A 26,132-nucleotide genomic window follows, 5' to 3' on the forward strand; every position below is an offset into this window, starting at 1 on the left:
TTTTTTCTTAATGGAGGGTTTAAAGTGTAAAACAACTATGAGAAGTAAAAATAAAATAAAAAGTCAGAGGTCATAATCGTAAATAACATTTAATTTTATTTTTTTGCTGGTCAAATAGAGCATATGTGCCAGGCTTAATTCCACTTTGCACCCTTGAAATATACCATTTTGGCACTTTGCACCCTCGAAAAATAATAATAGCACTTTGCACCCTCAAAACACAATAAATCATTCACTATGCACCCTCAGTTGAATAATAAAGGCAATTTTATTTTTCATTGGTGTTTTTCTTTTTGGGGTACAAAATAAAAAAAATTGTTGTTTTCTTGAACCTCAAACCTAATTTCGAGCGGACAAAGTGCGAAAAAATAAAAATTACACCGGATTATTTTAAAAAAACTACATTATCTTACAAAAGAAAAATAAAAAAAATAATCTTTTATCACTAAATTATTCGATTGTGGATCTTTTATGTCACTGTTTGTAAAATATTAGGTGAAAATATTTAGAAGAAAAAAGAATTTTCAGATAACTTGATAACGTAATAGCTGAATGATTTTTTTTCGTAAAGTATTTTATTTTGATAAAACAATATAATTTTTAAATATGTTGATGGAATGTATTTTTATTTTTGAACTTTATAGTTTCAAAATGATTGATGAATAAAAAAAATATTTGACATTTGGCATCCTAAAAAAATATCACTACAAATATTAAATTAATATTTTTTAGCTTTAAAAAATCATTTGGGGTGCATTATGCATGATTTATTGTATTTCGAGGGTGCAAAGTGCTATTAATTTATTTCGAGGGTGCAAAGTGCCAAAATGGTATATTTCAAGGGTGCAAAGTGGAATTAAGCCTATGTGCCATGGTATCTACTAGGCTACTACTACTTCGTGCATGCATATATGATTAAGAACTTGCAGAAATGTCAAATACTAAAATAGCAAGATTATTTAATGGCGGAATTTAAATTAATCGTAACGAAAATAAACGGTTTATTCCATGCTAAATCGAATTTAGTAAACCCCGTCTATAAACTGCAATGGCTAAATATACAGCTAGAAAACAAATAATACTTGTACACGAATACTACAAAAAAAAACGTAAATAGAATAAAATTGGGAGGTCATAAATTAAGGTATGTCATATATCGAGTAAATCATACGAAACTATTATTCAAGTTCATCAACTTTAATCTCATATTGTTCACCAGACGAAAGAATTTTGACACGAACCATACCTTTTTGCCACTCTGCGCTTCCCACTATTACCAGTTTCTGCGCGTTTATTCGTGCTGCCCTTTTAAACACCCTGTAATATAATTAACGGTTTTACGATATGCAATAATAACACTTGTGAGTCAAAAAAATTGTATAATATAATGAAAATAAGTTTTACCATTTAAGTGGTTTATTTTCAAGAACCAAGTCAACACTTTGACCCTTTTCTCTAAGCCTTGAAGCAACTAAAGATGCTACACCTTGCAGGTCCTGATCCAATGAGCAGACGATGTTTTCTATTTGAGGGCTAAGTTCCGGTAGAAGTCCTCTCTCCTTTAGCAGCTACTCGACAAATTTTCAAGAAAAGAAATGAGAGATTTATTTTCGGAAAAAGGGTTAATTGAAGAAAAAAAGATGGAATAAATTGCACTCACTTCTATAATAACAGCGTCACCAAATCCAAAGCCACAAGCTGGGATATCATCACCTCCGAAAGTAGAGAGTAATCTGTCATATCTTCCACCGCCACAAATAGCTCTCAGTTTCCCTTCTCGATCAAATCCCTGAAAAAGAGAACCATGGTAATTAATTGAAACAAAACGAGTCTTCGTATATATATAAAGAAGATGAAACAAAATTACCTCAAAAACAATTCCAGTGTAATAGGCTAAGCCACGTACAATGGATGCATCAAACTGGATCCACTCAGAGTAACCGTACTTTTCAGCAAGTGAGAATAGTTTCTTCAAGTCTTCAAGTGCTTCTACTGAATCTCCAAGTTTCTCTGTAATTGTTGATAAGAAAATTAGAATTCGTTAGAAACTAACTCAAGGATTTGAAACCTATTTTGCACACACCACATATCAAGAAAATGATAATTTGACTTCTAAAGCTTAGATATAATTACGTAAATGAAGATTCTCACATTTAAGTTTTCCAGTCATCTTCTCCCCTCCATTAAGTGTATATAAGCTCACCAGAAGTTGAAATTCACACTTTCTAATTGCCAAATAAAATTAGTATGCCTACTCTACTGTGCTTCACAGTCTCACCTCCATTTTGAAAAGACTATTTCCGGTATCAGTTCTAAACTTGACAACGAAGTTTTTGCGTAATTTTAATTTTTCTCCCGTAATTTGTCACTAGTCCAAACCTTTAAAAATGGTGACATGCACAACCATAATAAGATAAGAAGACTGATTCCTAGATATTAAAGAAGTGATTCGTCACATAGCAGTACAAATTATTACACTGGCCTGCGCAGCTACTTCATTGCCAGCATTGAGTGTAAGTTCCTAACTCAATATCCAATTTTTTTCGGACAGCCCGAAAATGAAATGACCAAATTTCATCACCTGAAACTTTCTATACCATTTATGCAGTAAAAATCACTTCATGAATCAGATATGTGACCACAAACCTTCCAACTCTGTCAATGATTTCATTGAAAGAATTTGCAATAGTTCTTCAACCGCCTCTTCTGACAATTCAGCGGACATCAACTCTTTCTTGATATCATCTATGGGAATCTTTTCCAACTGTTTAGAATAAAAAAGATATATATTTAGGGACAAGAAAAAGGACCGACCAGAGAAAATTTCATATAGAAACTTAGCATTGAGAAAAGCAAAAAATTACATTATTTTCCGACGGTTAAATGAAATAATGAACACATCTCCTGATACAATAATACAACTTAAAAGCACAGCTCTAGGACCATTGGCATCAGATAAGATATACTCTCTGAGTGTGTTACAGTCAAATTCATGTGCCATGTAGTTCTTATAATATGCTCTTCCTTTTCTTCTATGTTAACAGTTGAGACCCGAATTGACAAAAATATGATGCAGAAATGTAGAGAAAAACCATATCAAATGCTTGCACGTATTATAGGCACGCTGTCATCAAACTAACCTTGTCTATTATAACACAAACCCTGCCGAATAAATTTTCTGGTACGGAATATCGTCTCAGTACTTCTTGCAAAACCTGTAGAGTGTGAGAACAATCATTAATATGATTGTATACTTATCATATGCATACCAATACTTATATTCATTATTCATTTATATATTGAAAATATATAATAGGAATATATGAGTACATGTGTGTATATTAATATTTTTATAGAATATTTAGAATGCAATATTTCTCAGTATGTACATAAATATTAAATATACACTATATATATTATTCTTATTGATTAAAGGCAATTTAGGATCAGTGGAAGTCTTTTGTGGTTAAAAATGTTTAAACTAATTAATGCTACTACCATATGTTCATTAATGCTCAAGGAATACCTTTCAAGTAGAAATCAACAAATTGACCAAACAAAGCCAGAAGACATTTGCAATCAAACTCAATGGTTTGAGAGATTTATTTTGTAAATATTGAATAATATCTACCTATATACCTTCCGACTAGACACTTTAAACCCAACGTCAGATGCTGTAATTCCAATGCGCTTGAAAAAGGTAATGATAGAAGAAATCAGCTCTGCTTCAGCCTGGACGGAAATAGATCATTAGGAACACTCGCCATAAAAACATGCATATTTATGTATACCATACTTCTCTAACTTAGGCAAACGGAATTTTAAAACTTGTAAATATGTTTATGACCATTAAATAGACTCTGCACGCACAGAAACACTAGAAGAAAGACATGAATTCGGGTGGGCCGGACTACCAATTCTAAATTATTATTTTTCCTCTTCAATCAAGTCATCATACAATATAGAACATGCAAATTATACTAAATGAACTGTTGATAGGTAAACTAGAATGTGTAGCAAATGCATATAGGCAGACCTGTCATCAGTGATGGCAAGACGAGTGAGTAACTAAAATTTGCTCTATGATGCTCCTAAATTCTATTTAGTGCAGATATGTGCATACTTAAACGAAATTAGTTAGCATAAAATGAAGAAAAAAAGACGTAATGCTCTTGACATACTGTAACACCAGGTACACCAATAATATCCATGTTCCATTGGTAATGTTCGCGCCGTCGTCCCCTAGTCATCCGTTCATACCTCCAGCACTGTCCAATAGCAAACCATTTCAGTGGAAGAGATGCAGATTTTCTGGACAAGAAAAAACATGGAGATCAAAATCTGGCATCTGTACCTGGATACAAGAATCGTAGATTAACTTATAAATGATGTGCGGGGACTATCAGTATTCGCAAAAATGGTCCGTAAATCGCTGAATATAGAGACATGTATTAACTGACGGATAAGAACTTACCCTTTCTGTATCACTAGCCTTGCCAGGGAAGGGGTAAGTTCCGGCCTTAATGCAACTCTACGGTTTCCACGATCCTCAAAACAGTAAAGCTTCATCCATATAAGAAAAATTAATATTATAAGTAACCTGAAAAATATCCTTGTATACAGTTGGCTGTTATATCATTGCAAATCCTATCAACTGTGTTCTTTTCCAGTCCCGGGTTGTATTGGATTCTATTAAAAAAATGAAACCTTTATTTGATGTTTCACATCTATAAGCAATATGCATATCGTGATTAAAAATCAACTGGTTCTACTTGAAATGCAGGATACCACAAAGTACATTAACTCGGTAAAAACTATTATATGAAGTTTCATCATCTTTGTGGAATACGAACATTGTTAACTATCAAAAAAACAGCGGACTGGAAATGCAGGATATTAGGAAGATGCATTAACCGAGTAAAAGCTCAATCGGACTTTAAAATCAAGTTCAAGATAAATTTCATCTTTACATCAGTCTCTAAGAGTTTAACTCTTCAAGATCAAAACCCATCAATAAATTTGTTCCAAGTAACATAACATCAAAGCGCCCCTCAATTCTAGATTCGAACGAAATTTTTAACGATATTATCACTGCATTTCCTAGATAACACTAACAAATAAGCAATAGATATAATCGACAAGATTGCCCAAAGAAAATATCAGAAAAACCTGATCCCTAATTTCCTCCCCAGCTTTCCTAATAAACAGTGCCTCTGACTCCAGTACCGGAAAATCAACCTCTTCAAAGCCAAACGAGTGTGAAACCTGAAACGAAAACATGAATCACAAAGTAAATCACCAAAAAACTAGGTACAAATCCCTGAGCACGAAGTACCACCAGAAACCAATAATTCAGAAGTAGCCAAACTAGTGTGGAATTTTTTTACCTCCCTGAAATTGTGGAATAGCCAACTGCGGAGGCGCATTTCTTCGGGAGGGAAATCTCGGGTTCCTTTGGGAGGATTGACATCGATTTTCTGCGTAGCGTCGAATTGGACCGGAGGGGCAGCGAGCGAACCGGATCGACCCGTTCGGGCGTTATCGAGTTCAGCACAGGAGGTGTAATTGGACTGAGCTTTGACTTTGACGAGAGTCGGAGAGAAGGTGGCGAAACGGTGGCGGAGGGAGCGGAGGACCGCCGACGCGACGGCGGGGTGGTGGTGGATAAGGGAGGAAGGGTTCGTAATTGCACGCATGTTTGCTTTAGTCCTCTTGCTCAAATGAACAGAAATTCCTTCTTAATTTTCTTAATAACTTTTTTTTCACCCCTAAAGGAAGATTAAATTACGAAAAGACCCCTCATGTTTGGTAATTACAAATTACTCCACAACTATGAATTTTCTTACACATTCATTTTTATGGTGTCGAATTCAACAGAATCTTCGAGATTCCGTGGAATGTCTCTAGTTTGTTCTCGTTTTGTGTAAAAAAACCTTTTCTGATGCACCACATTCTGATATATAAAAGCCAAGAGACATATCTTATGATTATTTGTTTCAGAATGTGAGCTCGAATGGGTAAAATAGGTAAAAACTTGAGAATATAATATTCCACATAATTTAGAAGATTTCACTAAATTTGACATCGCAATGGTGGACACGTAAGAAATTTGATAGTTAAGGGACGATTGTAATTACCCAAACATGGAGGGTTTCGTAATTTGATCTTTCACCAGGGAGTGGCCGTAATTTACCCTTTTGTATATTAATCAAAATCAATGGGCTATAAAGAAATTAATGGCCCGGGTTTACTTGGGCTTTCGTGAACTAATTCATAATAATTATTACAAGGCCCAACTACTTTCAATTGGTAACTATATTTCATTTATTTATTATAATTCATGTATTCTTGCTACATTCATCATTTTTGTTTATTATTATCCATTATAAAATACTTTTAAATGATATGAATTCGTTTTATCTATATAATATATAAAAGTTGAATTGCATAGCTAATTGCTTGACATTTGGCAATTTTAATTGATGACATGTCCTCAATTTCATCCCAAGTGGCGAATTGATTGGTGGAAATAAATCATCAAAAAACATGTCATCATTTTCCAAAATTAAAGGTAATTAAATATATTTAATTATTTTATTTATCTATTTATATCCTACCATTTATAAAATGCTCTAAATATATCAACTTTCTTGGAAACCCTAAATAAATTTATTTTTGAATTTAATTTTATAATTAATTTAATTTGAATTTAGTTAAATTCGATTTAAAATCTTCCCTTATTATAATTGCATGATTGGCGGTGTTACGAATTTTTTTAAATTTTAATTCATAAAATTGGATTTATATTAAAAAAATATATTGCAGAATAAATTATTTGATATTATACATTTTACATGAACATGACCAGAGAATATGTATTTTTTTACTAATTTAATATTATATATTAATATTATCTGTAAAAAAGAAAGATACATGTTTGAATTTACTATCTTGCGAAAATTGACACTATTTGTTATTCCATGTGTAGAGTAATGTACTCCCAATTATTTACCATATTGAAAATTATAATACATAAATTTCATGTTATTATTTAAATAATTATTTTTTCTTCACTGATTCCAGTGACAATAAACTTTACGATTGATTTAACCTTTTTAATTATATACTAATTAAAATACAAATTTTATTATGATTATACTAATAAATTGAATAACCTAAGTTAAGTTTAATCAATTCATAAAAAAACGAATTGATTTTATATATTTCAAAATATAATAATTCTAAATCTTTGGAATTAAATTTGTTTATCCACTTTATTTAATGGCTAACATTAAGAATATCAATTGTTTTGTTTAAAATGTATAATGATTGTATATATTATATATTGTATTCCACTAATAAGCATTTTATTATAATTCTAATAAATATAATGAAGTAAATATCTACACCAAGTCCAACCCAAAAGTATCAAAATGAGTTCGCAAATATTTATGTGCTATTTAATATTTTGTTTTGATATTTATCTAAATGTATTTTCTTCAACCATAGGTATTAAATAGTTGTTAATTAAATATATCTAATTGCGAAGTGTTATTTTCTAAATGGACACTGAGGTGGTTAAATTCATAACTCATGTTTGATATTTTATTCTGCATGATTGCATAATGTATTTTTTACATTTTGAAAGATGAAATGTCAAAATACCTCAATTCATAACTCTATTAGAATTAAAAATTACTATCTTAGAGTATAAAAATAGTGGTTAAATGTTTTGATAGCTTATTTAATAATCCCACTCGAATGCTCTTGCCGTAAATAGTTTATATTAATAATTCCCCTAATGTTTGTTTCCGTCTTACATCGACCCCCTTATGGTATGATTTTCAAGGATTATTACGTGGAATATTCCAATAATGCTTATTATACCCTGCACACACGACATTTCTTTATGGTAATTTTTAAAGACAAAAATTACCCTCAGGTGAACTTTACACGAAATCTTTATTCTTCTTAAATAACACTTTCACAATTTTTTATTATTACCATGACAACCCTGAGGGTAACTTTTTAGTTTAAAAAGTACTATAAAAGAAATGTCACGTCTGCAATGGTGGACTCCATATTTTTTGGGACATTACATGGAATAAAAAAGATTCCGTAAAAAAATCACACCATAAGGGGGTCGTGTAAGACAGAAACAAACATCAGGGGGGTTTGGTATAATCACCGATAAGTGGGGGTGTTTTCTGTAATTTCACCTAAGTTCAAGAGAATTTTCATAATTTATCTTATTAACAATGATTATTGTTCTTTTACGTCTTAACGCTTACTTATACCCTTATAATATTTTAAATAATTTTAATGTCAGTTTGATAATATAATTAAATATTAATTTCTAACATATTCATATGTGTTTTTTATGGTTCAACTGCCACACCTAAGAAATTTGATATAAAGGTTCAAGATTGAATATAATTTTTTTTATACTAAATAATATATCATTGCAAAAAAAAATTGTTGCAAAATCAGAATTTGTGATTAATATTAGTATTATAAATTATAATTAAGATTATTTGAATTAGTATTAGTATTAATACTAGAAATAGGTTTCAGATTGTAATTAGGATTAATATAATATTAGAATTATGATTAATATTAGTATTAGATTATAATTAAGATTATGATTATGCTTAGTACGATAAGTAGTGACATGCATTAGTATTAGGATTGGGATTAGAATTATAATTAAAATTAGAATTAGAATTAACATTAGGATTAGCATTAACATTATTAGTATTAAAATTATTAGGCTTATGATTAGTGTTAGGAATAAGATTATGGTTAGGATTACGATTAGAACTATTATTAGTGTTATGAATAGAATTACGAATACGATAAGGATTTGGATAATGTTAGAATTACAATCATAATTAGCATTAGCATAGTAATTAGCATATCTAGATTAGCATTAGCATCAAAATTAGTATTAGCATTAACATGAACAATATTAACATATTAGTATTAGTAATAGTATTAATAATAGTATTAGTATTAATATTAGTATTTTACTCAAAAAAAAAAAGTATTAATATTAGTATTAGTAGTAGTATTGGTATTAGTATTACTATTAGTATTGGTATTAGTATTAGTATTAGTATTAGTATTAGTATTAGTATTAGTATTAGTATTAGTATTAGTATTAGTATTAATATTAGTATTAGTATTAGTATTAGTATTTGTATTAGTATTAGTATTAGTACAAATATTAGTATTAACATAAGCGTAAGTATTCGTATCAATATTATGTTCGGTATCAGTATAAGTATCAGTATTAGTACCACAACATGTATCAGTACCAATGTCAGTACCAGTATCAGTACATTATTAGTATCGATATCAGTATCAGTATCAGTATCAGTATCAGTATCAGTATCAGTATCGGTATCAATATCAGTATCAGTATCAGTATCAGTATTAATATCAGTATCAGTATCAGTAACAATAACAATAACAATATCAGTATCAGTCAGTATCGGTATCAGTATCAATATATGTATACGTATCATTAGCATTAAAATTAGTTTTAACATTTATATTAGTATTAGTAATAGTATTAGTATCAATATTAGTATTAATATTACTATTAGTAATAGTATTAGTATTAGTACTAATATTAGTATTAATATCAGTATAAATATATGTATAAGTATTAGTATCGATATCAGTACCAGTATCATAAAAAAATACAGTATCAGTATCAATATCAGTATCGGTATCAGTTTCAGTATCAAAATCAATATGAATATCAATTTCAGTATCAATATCAATATTAATATTAGTATCATTATTATTAGTATAATATTAGTATTAGTATTAGTATTAGTATTTTTATCAGCATCAGTATCAGTATGAGTAACAATATTAGTATCAGTATTAGTATGAATATCAGTATTAGTAATAGTATTATAATTAATATTAATATTACCATGAGTATCAATATGACTATCAACATCAGTATCAGTATTAACATCAGTATCGGTATCAGTATCAGTGTCAGTATCAATATCACTATCAGTATCAGTATCAGTATCAGTATCAATATCAGTAAGTATTAGTATTAGTATTGGTAGTATTAGTATTAATATTAGTATTAGTATTAGTATTAGTCTTAGTATTAGTATTAGTATTAGTATTAGCATTAGTATTAGTATTAGTATTAGTATTAGTATTAGTATTAGTATTAGTATTAGTATTAGTATTAGTATTAGTATTGATATTAGGATTAGAATTAGTATCAGTATGAGTACCCGTATTAGTACGAGTATCGGTATTAGTATTAGTATCAATATTAATATCAATAGTACTATTATTATTACTATCAATATTAGTATTATTATTAGTATTGTTATTAGTATTAATATTAGTATTAGTATTAGTATTAGTATTAGTATTAGTATTAGTATTAGTATTAGTATTAGTATTAGTATTAGTATTAGTATTAGTATTAGTATTAGTATCAAGATTAGTATCAATATGGATATCAGTATTGGTATTATTATTGGTATTGGCGTATACATCTTATCTCTTTTGCAATATTTATAAGTTGTGTTGTTGTTTGAGTAATGTGCATCACTAATTGAATGTTGTTAGTGATAAACTTGCAGGTTATTTGAGTATCTATTGTGCTACATCTATGCTACTGTGTTTGTTGTTAAGTTAGTTATTTTGCAGAGGATTCACATAGTGTAGTAGATTGCATTCCATGAAATAGAGTTATACCATATGTTTTAAATTATTTCACTTAATCTTCATATCGTGATTTGCGCCATTCGCGTATTTTTCTTTGTAATATTTAATTGAATTTTATATGTTACAACTCTGAATTAAGAGATATTTTTTTATTTCCTTCCATTTTGTTTTACTTCAATTGGTGTTGTTATAAAAAGATAATCGTTTAAATATTATTATTTTTCTCATTTTGAAACTCATATCCGTGCAACGCACGGGTGAAGTACTAGTTTAATTGAAATTATAATATCCATAAAATTTGTTGAATTCATCACAATTTTGAAAATTCCATTTAAAATAAATATGAAAGAGTTGCATGAAATTGTGCAAATTAAAAGCTCAAAAATCAAATAGTGAAAAACAAAGTGATATTTATTGCTATATACTTGTATCACTCACATACAAAGTAGTTAAAACCGAAAATAAATAAAATAAAAAGAAATTCATAAAAGCATATTTATGACAAGTGTACTTTTACTACTGTGCCTAATATCCATGCACTTTATTTATCACGCCAAAAAAAAAAACATGTATATATATATATGCTTAGTGGCTTCAGTTCATGTTGGCTAGTGCTTCTTGAGCACTATAGCAGCACCTACACCCTCCATAGTAGTTGCCGCCGCAGCACCTCCCCCAACGGCAGTGCCCTCCGCCCCATCCACCGCCACCTCCTCCCCATCCTCCACCACCTCCGCCCCATCCACCACCAGGACCGCCCCATCCACCACCGGGACCACCTCCTCCACCCCATCCACCACCGCGACCACCCCATCCGCCACCGCCGGAGCCACCCCATCCTCCTCCACCACCACCACCATATTGCTGCTTCTGATCATCAACCACTCGATCATTTGCTCCATCATCTGCACCCAATATATACACATATAAATTAAATCAACAATTAATTTTCTACGGTGTTCGTACGTACGAAACCATGCATGCATGCATGCATGCAGTACAAGAACACGAGCCAATATAATTAATTGTAATAATAATAAAACATTAATTACCCTAATTAATTAGTAAACATTAAATTAATTAATAAAGTTATTACAAACCTTTGATCTGATTTGAAGTTGGATCATTAGCTGCGACAAAGGAGATTAAAAGAAAAGCCAAAAAGGCACCAAGCAAAACAAAAACTGCAGGCTTCATTTTTAATTTCTTATAAAACAGTAACCCTAGATAATATTTCAAATTTCGATGTGGGATTCATACTACTTTACCTCAACTCAATTTATAGTATAGATAATATTGCAGTTAATGCAAGTGTGGTTTGTGGTTGAGGGTTTTAATTAATTAATTAATTGGTTTAATTTGGACACACACACATGCATATATGTGCATGTATATATATATATGTATATATATATATGTATATGTTTGAAGTTTGAAACATTCATTTGTGAAACCTGCCTCAGCTGGTTTTATGATATACTAGGGATGGTGATGAATGTGTGGTTGACTTATTGGAGTCAGATCTTCTAAGACGTTTGACTTTGTCAATATAGTGATTTAAGATTGCTTATTGAAGATTTTTCATTTTGCAAGTACTCAACATTTGTCTATTTTTAACAAATTGATGATGTTTTATTCGTAGACTTTTCGACTATTCGATGATAAACTTTATGTATATAGTGAAAGTCGTAACGATTTTGACACTAAACGTCGTCTATGTCATGTCGTGTCGTGTGTGCATAAAATACGAGTACACACCTGATTTTAGGAGTCTTAAAGACTCACGTTCGACATAGATTTAAGTTATCAATAGTTACACCTAATGAAATACACCATATCTCACTATATATTCAATTATTTTGTATATATATGTGTAGATGTGTGGTGTAAGATTACATGATTGATTGGGAATTAAATACATCCATGTTATAATATAAGTCAATTAATCAAAATAAATTTTCTTTTTAAAATTGAATATTTTTAAGTGATCAGGTCCTTTTTATTAGAAAACATGGATAAATATTAACTATATGTATTTTACAAAATGGGCTAATTTCGAGTCAATATTCGTGTTAGGTATCCAACAGTTAGGGTTGGGACTGGGTTAGGTCAGTCGATTACCGGCCTAAAAATCGACTTAACCGATAAATCAATTTTGCTCAAATTTGAAAACAATTGTCCATCCAACCTTTGTGGGTCGGTTCATGGTTGGCAACCGAATATTTGGTTTAGAAATGAGTTGGTTGATTAGTATATCCGCCACCTAATTTACTTTAAAAAAAATAAAAAATTGGAGTAAAAATATGCACATCCTGCCTAGTGCCACTCATCGTGATCATTTATCATGAGTTCAAAATAGTTAATAGCAATTCGATAAAAAATATAATTATGAAATTCAAACTAATTCCAAACATGCACGTACAATTTCTCTTAAAAGATTTAACTTTTGTTCCTTGTTGATTTTTTTGTTTAATTTAAAATCCTAAGAGCATCTTCCAACCTAATCACTATTTTTTCACCAAATCCTATTTTTTGTGGTGAAAAAATGGGTTTATCTCCCACCCTTAGCACACTATTCTATAATTTCACTACTTTTGGTGAAGAAATAGTGTATTTAATATCCCACCAATTCCACAAATTTTCAACTAAACAATAAAATAATAATATTTCACAATTTTCCTATTTATAGAGAATAGCATTTGGTTTGGTCTCCCATGGTATTCCACAAAATATATCACAAAATTATAAATTTAATGTTAACCATAATTTTAGTCTATTCTAATTTTAAAAATATTGATTATAGATTCGATTATAAGTAGTAATTTTATTGATTATATAATCTTAAAATTATATTAAATTTTAAAAAACTACTGAAACATGAATGAAAATCAACGTAAATTATTATACATATAATAAAACACACATAAACAATAATTTCATAACTAAATGCATATAAATATTACAACACGATTAAAAAAACATTACAATATTTTTTTTGGTCAAAACAAATTATTGCATTATTAATTTTGAAGGTCAAAGGGGTCTCATTAGAACCTTGTTTGGCCTAACATATTTATATTTACTAATAATAATAAATGTATTTATCTTTTGAATACTAATTCATTAATTAACACTAATATATTTTCTATAAATATGTTTATAAATTAGTGATTATATGAAATTAGTTAATATATTAATTTTATATGCTAATTATAAAATGGTGTTATTCACACCAAATCATATTTTAATTTCTATATTTGATAGAAAAAATAGGATTTGGTGAAAGAAATGGTAAAATGGTGGTAGGGTGGGAGTTGCAAATTTCTTCATCAAAAAATTTGGTGAAAATATAGGATTTGGTAATATGGTGATATGTGGTTTGACCACAATGGGAGACTAAACCCAAATCATCATAATTTTAGGTGTAATGCCGATTTAGTGATTTAAGTTGGGAGATTAAAAACACCTAAATTAGGTGAAAAAAATGGGATATGGAGATGGGTGGAAGATGCCCTAACTATTTTGATAATTCCATACCCACTTTATTAAAAAAAAAAATTACACCATTTATTTTATATTTTATAATATAATTTTACTAATATAAATTATCGGTCAACCAAATTTTGATAATATTAAAAATTATCAACTGATCCATTATAAATGGGTTGGTCTTTCGACCCAATCCAATGAGTCAGTTGAAAATTTATTATCCACGTAAAATTATGGTCGGTATTAGATCGATTGCTGGGTACAATCCAACCCAGAGATAGCCCATAACAACGGCAAAGAAGAATGTAATTAATTACTAGATTTTTTTCACTTTAATTGTATGACATAAAAAGTAAAAAAATAAAATGTAATTTTTAAATTCACAAAATGGACTAATTTCAAGTCAATATTTATATTTGGTATATCCAACGGTGACAAAATAAAATAATAGATAAGCATGAAATTAATTATAGTAATTCACCACACAATAAATTACTAGATTTCCACTTTAATAATATTACACAAAAATTAATAAATTATATTCTAAATTCACCTTTACATTATTACTTAAATACAATTATAAAATATATAGTTTATACTGCAATTGCAATTAATTATTATTACCCATAAATAAATATTTAATAAAAGAAATCAAAACCCTCGAAAACACGAGATTTATTTATTTTCCCTCCTCTCCGAAATCTGATTTCTCACTAACACTCTGTTTTTTCCCCCTTTAGCCAGATCAAAGAAACCCGGCCCGGCCCGAAAACCCTCACCATTTCTTCATCATCTTCGCCATTTAGAACCAGAAAAAAATATTCGTTGGGACCAGAACCGGAAATTAAAGAGGGGAAAAAGGACAAAAAAAACTTTGCACTAAATTTCACAAACCGACGTGCCCTTTTGTGTGTAGCCATTTTGTGCTGCAGTGTTTACAAATGTCGTTTTCTGAAATTAAATTGCGAAGTCGAATTCTTTCGAAACTGTAATCTTCGTTGATTTTATTTTTTATTTTTTATTTTTTTTTTTTTTTTTTATCCGTGGGGAAATCTGATTTCTCACGAGAAGAATTTTGCCTGGGTATTTTTGATTTATTTATTATTTGTTCGGGTTTCATTTGGGTGGGTAATTTTTTGTTTGGCGGTTCATTTGTAAAAACCCCAGGATTTGAAGATGCCCAATTAATCTCATCTGGGTTTATCTTGAAATCCCCCCAGCATTTCCAATTCACAATTATATATATTTTTTTTAAATTCCCAGAATTTTGTGAATTGCCGCTTAGTTTTTCATTTTTGATTTTTTTTTCCAAAAATGGTGAATGATGATAACTATAGTAATCAAGAAGAGGGGAAAGGGAATAAAAACCCATCAACCATCTCCAGAGGCGGCGGCGGTGGTGGTGGTGGGGGTGGGGGAGGAGCCACCAGGTCATGGGGCACCACAGTTTCCGGCCAATCTATGTCGACTAGCGGCAGCGTGGGTTCCCCATCCAGCCGGAGCGAAGCTCCGGTAGCGACTCCGGCGAGCGACAGCACATTTATCCGATTAAACAATCTCGATATCCAAGGGGATGATGCTGGATCTCTAGGGCCTGCTGGGTGAGCCTTTGTGTTTTTTAATTTATTCATTATTAATTTTTCTTAAATGTAATTGTTGATTAATCTAAGTTCCTTATACGGAAAACTACAATCTAGACGGTATACGATACTTTGAATTGCGTCGGTTTAATACTTTGACCTTGTTAGTTTAATGTATGTGAGTGAATGAATACAACTTGCTAAATGTTATGCGAATGTGTGGTAAATTCCGGGAAAAAAAAAAGGGTTATTCGATTATGCCCGTTTTTTATTAAATGTGTAGAACATCTTTCTAATTAGATGTCGGAATGGTGTAAAAGAGACATCGATACATCGCGCACTGCACGTATGTACTTTGAGTGAATGTAGTGATTCTAGTTGTAGCTTGATTAATCATCTACGAAAAGTATTGTTTCTAATTTATAATAATTTTACGAGCAACAGGAAGAAGAAGAGAGGCCAACGTGCAGTCGGAGGCGATAAGAATGGCCGAGGGCTTCGTCAGTTTAGTATGAAAGGTTTTTTGCTAATCTCTCTCATTTTCTCGTTCTTTAATTCCGATTTTTCTGATTTAGAAATATTGAATTTCTTGTGGTTAGAAAATATTCATTAAGGTGTATTTTCTCTAGATAGTTGATCGTAGTAAATAGCAATTGGACCACATTGTTGTAAAGTTATCCTCTCTCTCGAGATGCCTTTAACGCAGTTACATTTGGAGAACATTAGTTAAATTCTCCATTAAATGATATTAGATGAAGAGAATTAAAGATGAAACCTTAACTCAGAATAAGAATAAGAACCGGAATCTTTTTGAAGTTTAAAACCCCTTATTTAATTCTATGGCCGAGTTACAAGATGTAGTCAGAATACATGTCATAAACGAGTTGAACTGGTGAACTCGTTCATGTATCTTTCTCTATATCACCATACATGCCATATATCAACCACATTTCGTACTATTACATTAGCTGTGACTATTACATGTAAATGTATCTTTTCCCGGTTTTTGTATGATTGGTTTGATAGTGGGTAGTAGTAGGATTAATTACGAAGGATTTGGTGTTGCAATTTAATATCTTCTAAAACAGCCAAATGCTTGTAAGATACACGACACACGTTTTACGGAGTTCGAAGTAATAGTTAATGTTTCTTTTTCTCTCTCCTAATTAGGCATCATGTGACGCCGCCGGACACGACATGGCGTTTCATTGCAATTTATTAAATTTCAAAATTTGAGACCTCTAAATTTTACGTGAAAGAGTGATTTGAGTTTTGTATGATGTTTATCTGCTTGTGGTCACTCCAAAATCTTTCAAATTAATTGGAATGATTCTTCGTTTGTTGGTTTTATACCTTTATTAGGCTGTGTTTGTGTAACATATGGTACACATTTACGTTTTCTGAGATGATTGATGTATGTCGATTATGGTTAAAAACGAGGGACCCCACATGCCATTCTTTTTTTTAGGTACTAATGCATAATGATTAATATGAATTACGTAATGATTAATCTTTCCGTCTTCTTGTGGACAGTGTGCGAAAAAGTCGAAAGCAAAGGGAGAACTACATATAACGAGGTCAGAATTTCCTATATGAATTTATACAATACACACACACACACACACACATATATATATATATATATATATATATATATATATATATATATATATATATATATATATATATATATATATATATATATATATATATATATATATATATATATATATATATATATATATATATATTTAGGATCATTTAACTCATGCATTAACTATCTAAACTCGACATAGTTTTCGTTTGTCCAGGTGGCGGATGAACTTGTTACTGAATTTGCAGATCCCAACAATAATCTTGCATCTCCAGACCAGGTTTTTTAAACATTTTATTTTTCTGCGTACTTTTTGTTCTAATACGTAAAGCTATATTTAATTGTGTGTATATATATATATTGCAGCAACAATATGATGAAAAAAATATACGTAGAAGGGTATATGATGCTTTAAACGTGCTAATGGCGATGGATATTATTTCGAAAGATAAAAAAGAAATACAGTGGAAGGGTCTACCTCATACAAGCTTGAACGACGTTGAGGAGTTGAAGGTTTAAATTGCTTCCCTTATATTATCCCCTTTATTTATTTTTTTATATGCCAAATATTGTCGATTTATATCAGCTAATTAACTTTTTATTGCCATTTAAAATTTAACTGTAGACTGAGCGTATTGGACTTAGAAGTAGAATCGAAAAGAAAGCAGCTTATCTTGACGAGCTCGAGGAGCAAGTACGAGATCTTCTTGAGATTATTACATTTATCCCAAAAAAAAAAAAAATCTTAATTTTGATGTGCATGTTATATCTCGATAAAATGACGTTTTTACCCCCCTGTTCATTGCTGTTTTGCTGCAGTACATTGGTCTTCAAACCCTCGTACAGCGAAACAAGCAACTATATGGCTCGGGAAATGCTCCAAGTGGTGGAGTGGCTTTGCCTTTTATTTTGGTGCAGGTAAGATTTAATTCGGTATTTTGAAAAATACTAATATTTTTTTTTTGGAAATTTATTTTTTCGTGTTTTTTTTATTTAATTAATAATGCGTGTTAAACTGTAGACTCGTCCTCACGCAACCGTAGAAGTGGAAATATCAGAAGATATGCAGCTGGTGCATTTCGATTTCAATAGGTACGGAAAATTATATTACGAGCTTTATATAAATAGTTTTTCTGCAAGGTATCTATTATCTGATTTATTAAAAAAAAAAATGAAAATCAATATACAGAGCAATTTTTATTATTACATGCATTCATTCTTTTGTGTGCTTATTATTATTTTGATTTGATTTGCAGCACTCCTTTCGAGCTACACGACGATAATTACGTTCTCAAGGCAATGAAATTTTGTGAGAGAACACATGTCGGTGGTGGTGCAGGAAGGAATATTCCGGCAGATAGTGGTGGTGCAAGCTCCAGCATGGCCACATTGTACCACCCGCATCGTTCTAGGTCAAATATCTCAGGTAGGCCACCCCCCTCGCCCCCCCTACCCGGAATTATAAAAGCTCGTGTTAAGCACGAACATTAGTTTCTCTTACATAGAAAAAAAAAGGCTTCAATTTCTTCAGTAAAACTACATTTGTATATTGTGTAAAATTTACTAGACGGGCTTGTTTGTAAGCCTTCTATTTTTATCTTAGGAAATATTTCGTTTATCGATTTGGTAATATTCGGGCATTTAATAATATATTATTTTCCTTATGTTTTTTTTTTTTTTTGGTTTTTTAATCTTATTTCATATTCATACTACCTCACCTTTTGAATTATATCGGGTGTCTATTAACCGTTATTTTTATATCCATAAATAGGTTAAACTGTAGGGTAAATTACAACCGCCCCTAAGGTAAAGTCTATTAACAAAACCCCTCTCATTTTTAGTAATTACATCCATCCTCAGTAATTTGTAGATTTCTTACATTAACACCATTTATAGGGTTGTGGATGTAAGAAATTATACTTATCAATGTAAGAAATTATTATTATTATTATTATTATTATTATTGAGAATTAATTAAGAAATGAAGAATTTATGTTGAATAGTCGACGACAATTTCTTGAAAAGGACTTTACTATGTTGCATTTGTCAGTGTTGGCCTACGATATTAAGACCTGCTACCTTAATACAACTAACTTACTGACATTGTATTTTATTACAATTCAAAATCTACACACCTAAATCTCCAATTCACTTTATTTATTTATTTATTATTATAATTATTTATTTATTTATGTTTTTTGATTAAAATACCATTTTAGCCTTGTAAGTAATCATGGCTACGTTTTTCGTCAAAGAAAATTTTAAATCGTAAACTCTAAATTTCACTTTATTTCATTAACGATCCATTTCATTTCTGACAATTAAGTTTATATTATCTTTTGCGGAGTGAGTTTGTATTATCAGATTTGTATGAATGTTGATATTATTACTGTATTTTAAATATCACAAATAAATTTTATTATAATAGTGTAAGATATTTTTCTTACCAGAGCATTTTCACATTAATTGTTTTCCTACCACCAATTTATGATGAAATTAAAACGTGGACCCAAAAACTTTCTTCTTTTTTCTTTTTTTCATGTAAAAATTAAGAAACCAGCCAACTACCAAGAATTGTACCAGAAAATGCCACGTTGGACATTCGAATTAATTTAAATTATATGAGATTGAATTAACCACATGTTGTATTTTACTAAGTGTACGTTCTACAATTCCAGATAAATATTGGTAAACTTTCAAGTTTCAGGTAAATAATTAAAATTGAAAAATAAAAATAAATAAAGTACGTAATTCAAATCAGTGTACCCTCCTCTCCATATTAATATATTAATTCGTAATGATTAAATTCATGTTTGCATTTAGGATGGATTCCAAATAACCAACACTAACATGATACTGTACTTGCAATTTATATACCAAATTAGACATGTTCTTATAAACCTGATTTAGGTTTACCTTGAAAATAAATTAATTTAATATATGTTTGCTTTATTTCTCTTAAATTAAATTAAAAAGTTGTTCTATAAATATACATTGATTGCTTAAAGTTGATTTTTTAGGACATTCCAACACCCGAATTTTTAGAAATAAAAAAATACTCTTAAGTTTTACGAAAAATACCCTAAACCCACCTCAAACTTCGACTAAATTATAAAAATACCCCCATCTATCCATAATTACCAAAATCCCTAATGTTTGTTTCCATCTTACACTGACGCCTTATGTAATTGTTTACGATTATTCCAGGGAATATTTCACGAAAAATGACGATTATATCTCTACAGACGTGACATTTCTTTATCCTACTTTTTAAATTAAAATTATTCTCAGGGGACTTTACACGGAATTTTTATTCTTCTTTAATAACACATTCACAACTTTTTAGAATTACCATTATATTACCCCTCTGAGGGTAATTTTTATCTTTAAAAAGTAGCCTAAAAAAATGGCACGTTTGCAGGGGTAGAACTGACATTTTTCAGGAAATATTACTTGAAATAAAAAAGATTCTGTGAAAAATTACACCATAAAGGGGTCAGTGTAAAAGGAAAAAAAAAAGTCATCGGGGTTTTGATAATTACGATTAGGTGAGGTATTGTTTGTAATTTAGCCTAAGTTGGGGGATATATTCGTAATTTAATCCTATTTTATTAGAATAAATAGCCACAAATGAAATTAATACTGTTAACACGTGTCGACCGTCCAGTAACATGGTGACGGGATACTATCGTTAGGCTAATGACGTCACTCACTTAACGCGCGTCAATGACGTCGGGCCCATCAAGTTATACAGTTCACGCGCCACTCTATGCGTGGTTCGGGTTCAGAACATGAATTATTTCATTATTGATTTTTGTTTAGAAGTAAGGTTAAATTACAGTCACCCATTGAGGTAAGGTATAATTACGAAAAAAATCCCTCTTGTTTGTATAATTACAACCACCCCTCAACTATATATTATCTCAACTATATATTATCTTACACGTCCATCGTTACGATGTCAAATTGATCTAGTGGCTTGGGGTGTTCATTCGGCCGGTAAACCGATCGAATTGAACCGAATGAAAATTTGTACATGCCGATTACCGAACCGTTATTTCGGCGTGGTATTCAGTTTTATTTTATTATATATATATATATATTAGTATTTAAACTGAAATTAACCCCAATTTCTGTACAATTTTACTAATTATTTTTTTTAGTGAAAATATATTTTACCGTAGCAGTTCAAATCATGTCGGATGAGATATAAATTTTGAAATTCATTAACGAGAAAAAAAATGAGAACCGAACATTTCTTCTCATTAATTAATTTCTTGGTTAATTTAAAAACCAAATTCCTAAAACATGTTCCGAATATTTCCTAGATATTTTCAATTACTATTTAAAGAATATATAGGAAGAATAGAATTGAAGATAAATAATAATACGTAATAGAAACCCCCATTGTGTTATGGGTTGATTACATGGAATATATATATATAGAGAAATAGTCCAAGGTAATAGAGTTTGACTAGGTAACTAAATCCTAACTAATCTAGGTAACTGAATCATAATAGAATCCTAATATTAGGAGAGTTATTATAATATAATATACTCTAATACGCCCCCGCAGTCGAAACGTGACGAACGTGAAGATTGGACAATCCCTTGCTAACACGCTCCCGCAGTCGGAACGAATAAACTTCAAAACGAATAAACTTCAAACGTGAAGACTGGACAGAAACCGCGAAACACATTGCTAGAGAATTCCTCTGTGGAAATATCTGTCCAATTGATAAAAAAATAATAATAATAATAATAATAATAATAATAATAATAATAATAATAATAATAATAATAATAATAATAATAATAATAATAATAATAATAATAATAATAATAATAATAATAATAATAATAATAATAACGGCGGGTGAGAGAAAAATAAGAAAACTTTTTTTTTTTTTTTTTTGATCGAGATAGAGAGAAAAGATGAGAGAGGGGAGAAGAAGATTGGGTGGTATTCGCCGGCCATGGAGAAGAGAAGAGGCGGCGGCTAGGTTGTAGACCATGGAGAAGAAAAGAGGAAGAAGAAGAAGAAAGAGATAGAGAAGATGCACCACCGGGGAAGAGAAGAGGTGGCGGCTAGGTTTTAGACCATGGAGAAGAAAAGAGGAAGAAGATAGAGAACCACCGGGGGGAGGGAGAAATATGGGTGGTCACCGCCATGGAGAAGAAAGGCGGCTAAGAGAAGAGGAAGAAAAAAAAGAAGAAAAAATATATAGAAGATGCACCACCGGGGGAGGGAGAAAATTCGGGTGGTCTTCATGGAAAAGATAGAAGAAAAAAGATATTAAGAGTACCACCACCGGGGAGGGAGAAATATGGGTGGTCGCCGCCATAGAGAAGAAAGGCGGCTAGGTTTTCACCGACATGGAGAAGAGAAGTTCCATGGCGGCTAGGTTAAAAAAAAAAAAACCTAAACCTGGTGCTCTGATACCATATAGGAAGAATAGAAAAGGAGAAGAGAGAAATAATAATACGTAATAGAAACCCCCATTGTGTTATGGGTTGATTACATGGAATATATATAGAGAAATATTCCAAGGTAATAGAGTTTGACTAGGTAACTAAATCCTAACTAATCTAGATAACTGAATCATAATAGAATCCTAATATTAGGAGAGTTATTATAATATAATATACTCTAATAGAATAGAATGTCTACCGGTCATATATATATAGGAACTGTAGAGAAAAAACCTAAAATCTGTGCTATATAAGTAAAAAAAGAAAAAAATTAGTTAAAAAAATTAATGTTTTAACTTTTCCAACAAACAAACGTACAACATGTAATATAATACTCATCTGTTGCTGTCATACAAATTTAAAGCATCCTCTATTCTTCACACACACACACACACACACACACACAGATATTATATATATATATATATATATATATATATATATATATATATATATATATGAATATGTACGTATCTGTACGCGCTTCCCAATTGTTTGTGTAGCCTTCAATTTATTGTTTTTTTCTTACCTTTATCAAGAAACTATTCTTAGTTTCAATCTCTTCGCAGTTTCTGTCTGCTTCCTTTCCTGGAAAATTAAAAAAAACCTTTTTTTTTTTTTTTTTTTTTTAAATAAATAATAATTTTAAGAAAAAAAAAACATGGAAAAATTGCTCACTGTGAACCAGAAAAGTAGGGCAAACAAGCAAATATTTCAGACCAAGACGAAGAAAAAGCAGCAGCCGCCGCCGCCGCAGCCGCAGCCGCTCAAAGTGGTCTACATAACAAACCCTATCAAGATCAACGCCACCGCCTCGGAATTCCGGGCCCTTGTGCAAGAGCTCACCGGCCAGGACGCCGACTTCTCGGAAACCGCCAGGTTCGCGGCGGCGGGGGCGGCGGACAAAGTGGAGGCCGTGGCCCCCGCCGCCGCCGCAAAAGTGGCGGCGGTGAAGGAGGAGAGTGCTCATGCAGTAGTGGAGGGAGTGGAGAAATTAGGGCAAACGAATTCGGATGATGTGGAACGGAACGGGCCGGGCTCGGATCCACTTTCGACGTTCGGGTCGTATCTCGATGACGTGGACGACGCATTTTGCACGGTGAAGATGATTGAAAATTACCCGACTCTGATGGCGTCTTCCTACCTGCAATGGGGCTTATGAGATCCTGCATCTGGTGAAATACATCGTTTAGTTTTATACCGTAGATCTAGATAAATAACTACCCACTAAACACTCATACACATGGATGTGTTATTATGTGTTAGACCGACGATGTAAAACTGCACAGTGTATTTTACCAGATGTAGGATCTACTGAAACCCGTCGCAGTGGCGTGAAGATGCTCATTTTTTTATGGATTAATGTGAAAATTAAATTAGGTACGTATTATGTTAATTAATTTGGTGAAATTTTATATAAGTACTAATTAGGTCAGTTTTTTTTATTTTATTATAATAATTTTTTTTTTTTAAAATAATCTTAAGCATTTTGTTGTATTAGTTCTAATTAACAAGCTTAAGTATTTCATGGTTCAGATATGAGTACTGATCTGCAGTTTAGCCCTGGTCTTGCAGATATTTTCAGAATGCAATTTGGTATATAAAATTGAAGGTGATATATATATATATATATATATATATATATATATATATATATATATATATATATATATATATATATATATATATATATATATATATATATAGAGAGAGAGAGAGAGAGAGAGAGAGAGAGAGAGAGAGAGAGAGAGAATGCTCAATATAAAGGGTTAATTGAGTAGCTCTTGGTTTTATCTGTCGGTCAACCGATCCACTTTTCAATCATATTTTAAAACCGATAATCGGTAAATAAGTACTAATCCGGTTGCACTTTAAAATTTTGTTTCAGTTGCACTTTTTCCGAACTTATAATTCTTGGCGTATTTTTCGTCGGAATTGCCATTTATCTGTCCACTTCAAGGGCATTTGAGTCGGTTTCATTATTCGTCCACATTCTAATATCGTTACGAAAATACAACCCATTTTTAACTAATTTTTAAAAATATTAGGGTTTTTTTCCTCCCAAAATGAATTGTGCCGATTTAAAATTGTGAGAATCTTCAGTTAGCAGCTATTACGGTGCTACATCCCTAAAACGACGCAAACGCCATTAAGTTGGACAGATTCATGGCAATTCCGGGGAAAAATACGCCGGAGATAGTAATTTAGGGCAAAATGCGACCGGAACAGAATTTTGAAAGAGAGCAACATATCTCTAGTTTTTCAAATTTGTAAGGGGAGAAGGTTAAAAAAATTGAAAATTTCTAGAGAGCGACATGCAGTTTGTCCATTTAGTTATTTATATGCTACACCCGGTGAAGGTTACACCGGGTGATTTTTTACCGTTGATCTACACACACCAATGTGAGTGTGTGTGTTTGTGTGTATATGAATGGTAAAGATCTACCCGGTGTATTTCACCCGGTGTAGCATAGTATAAGCCCATTTAGTTATTTATATATAAATATGTAGGAAATTTAGCTATCTATATATAAATTATAAATATATACACACACTTGTACACACCTCAGTCTTGTGTAAATATATAGATAGAATTGGCAACCATATCAGTTTGTAAATCTTCTTGAAATATATATGTTATAATAATTTCAAATATTGCAAAACAGGAGAAAAGGACATACATTATATTATTAATGTGAACCACATATTTCTATTTCTAATGTATGCAAAATATATTATACGAGACAAGAAAAATAGAGAACATATAAATTTAATTAACCAAAACGAAATGTGGATTACAATCTTCGGTAATTCCCCTGATTCTTTTCTCCTAATTAAATTTAAGGGTTTAGAATCTTTTTCTTAAATCTAATAACTACAAGCATTTTGAATTCAAATATGTTATGAATTCGCAGCGGAGCCTCGAGACTTGAGCTTAATTGAGCGCTCGATATGTGTCTATGGGAGCCTGTCTTTTTTCATGCACTGAAGGCCTCCGATCCTTTTATGCCCAGAAAGTTTCTTGGCACAAATTAGGATTTCTTGACTTCCGGTATGGATGGGGATAGCATATATATATATATATATGAAAGGATTTGTTTGAGTCAGTTTCCACTATATATTTTACCATTTTCGGTCAATTTTACTGGAGAAATTTTGATATTTATATTTTTTTTCTTCAAAACATCTAATTGCTTAGATTTTTTTTTTTAATTTGCTGAATAAACCTTTTAATTTTGTCATTTTTAGTTTCTTCATTTTTTTTTTCTTTAATGTCTTCCGGTTAG

At 31.0% G+C, this 26,132-nt stretch overlaps 4 protein-coding genes across 4 annotated transcripts; 2 read left to right on the forward strand and 2 right to left on the reverse strand.

The window, feature by feature from the left end:
• Positions 1 to 955: 955 nt before the first annotated feature.
• On the reverse strand, positions 956 to 5,740 carry HRS1 (Histidyl-tRNA synthetase 1). Its single transcript, XM_012972688.2, has 11 exons — positions 5,388 to 5,740; positions 5,170 to 5,265; positions 4,475 to 4,563; positions 4,182 to 4,311; positions 3,640 to 3,732; positions 3,141 to 3,215; positions 2,647 to 2,764; positions 1,868 to 2,010; positions 1,661 to 1,789; positions 1,405 to 1,568; positions 956 to 1,317 (listed from the first exon to the last, which is right to left on the reverse strand). Exons 1-11 carry the CDS (start codon positions 5,694 to 5,696, stop codon positions 1,179 to 1,181), a joined length of 1,485 nt encoding a protein of 494 aa, XP_012828142.1. The 5' UTR covers positions 5,697 to 5,740; the 3' UTR covers positions 956 to 1,178.
• Positions 5,741 to 11,288: 5,548 nt separating this feature from the next.
• On the reverse strand, positions 11,289 to 11,907 carry LOC148767755 (uncharacterized). Its single transcript, XM_088824778.1, has 2 exons — positions 11,811 to 11,907; positions 11,289 to 11,615 (listed from the first exon to the last, which is right to left on the reverse strand). The coding sequence occupies exons 1-2, from the start codon at positions 11,905 to 11,907 to the stop codon at positions 11,305 to 11,307; spliced, it is 408 nt and encodes a 135-aa protein (XP_088680904.1). The 3' UTR covers positions 11,289 to 11,304.
• A 3,004-nt stretch (positions 11,908 to 14,911) lies between these two features.
• LOC105949450 (transcription factor-like protein DPB) lies at positions 14,912 to 19,038 on the forward strand. Its single transcript, XM_012972763.2, has 9 exons — positions 14,912 to 15,800; positions 16,224 to 16,297; positions 17,313 to 17,356; positions 17,591 to 17,653; positions 17,740 to 17,886; positions 17,999 to 18,067; positions 18,193 to 18,291; positions 18,395 to 18,465; positions 18,630 to 19,038. Exons 1-9 carry the CDS (start codon positions 15,514 to 15,516, stop codon positions 18,862 to 18,864), a joined length of 1,089 nt encoding a protein of 362 aa, XP_012828217.1. The 5' UTR covers positions 14,912 to 15,513; the 3' UTR covers positions 18,865 to 19,038.
• Positions 19,039 to 23,333: 4,295 nt separating this feature from the next.
• Positions 23,334 to 24,387, forward strand: LOC148767756 (uncharacterized). The gene has a single exon (XM_088824312.1). It carries the CDS (start codon positions 23,507 to 23,509, stop codon positions 24,005 to 24,007), a length of 501 nt encoding a protein of 166 aa, XP_088680438.1. The 5' UTR covers positions 23,334 to 23,506; the 3' UTR covers positions 24,008 to 24,387.
• The last annotated feature ends 1,745 nt before the right edge of the window (positions 24,388 to 26,132 follow it).

Source organism: Erythranthe guttata, chromosome 10 (assembly GCF_056151865.1).
Source record: "Erythranthe guttata isolate IM_541 chromosome 10, IM_541, whole genome shotgun sequence".
Classification (NCBI taxonomy): domain Eukaryota; kingdom Viridiplantae; phylum Streptophyta; class Magnoliopsida; order Lamiales; family Phrymaceae; genus Erythranthe; species Erythranthe guttata.

Bases quoted from the DNA above. Each gene is read 5' to 3' on its own strand.
- LOC105949450 (XM_012972763.2), top strand. From the start codon at position 15,514: ATGGTGAATGATGATAACTATAGTAATCAAGAAGAGGGGAAAGGGAAT. The intron at 15,801-16,223 runs GTGAGCCTTTGT...TACGAGCAACAG, and splicing joins GGATCTCTAGGGCCTGCTGG to GAAGAAGAAGAGAGGCCAAC. The intron at 18,466-18,629 runs GTACGGAAAATT...TTTGATTTGCAG, and splicing joins GTGCATTTCGATTTCAATAG to CACTCCTTTCGAGCTACACG.
- LOC148767755 (XM_088824778.1), bottom strand. From the start codon at position 11,907: ATGAAGCCTGCAGTTTTTGTTTTGCTTGGTGCCTTTTTGGCTTTTCTT. The intron at 11,616-11,810 runs GTTTGTAATAAC...TATTGGGTGCAG, and splicing joins AACTTCAAATCAGATCAAAG to ATGATGGAGCAAATGATCGA.
- HRS1 (XM_012972688.2), bottom strand. From the start codon at position 5,696: ATGCGTGCAATTACGAACCCTTCCTCCCTTATCCACCACCACCCCGCC. The intron at 4,564-5,169 runs GTTTTTCTGATA...ATATGGATGAAG, and splicing joins GGGAGGAAATTAGGGATCAG to CTTTACTGTTTTGAGGATCG. The intron at 3,733-4,181 runs GTATGTCAAGAG...ATTTCCGTCCAG, and splicing joins TTGGTGTACCTGGTGTTACA to GCTGAAGCAGAGCTGATTTC.
- LOC148767756 (XM_088824312.1), top strand. From the start codon at position 23,507: ATGGAAAAATTGCTCACTGTGAACCAGAAAAGTAGGGCAAACAAGCAA.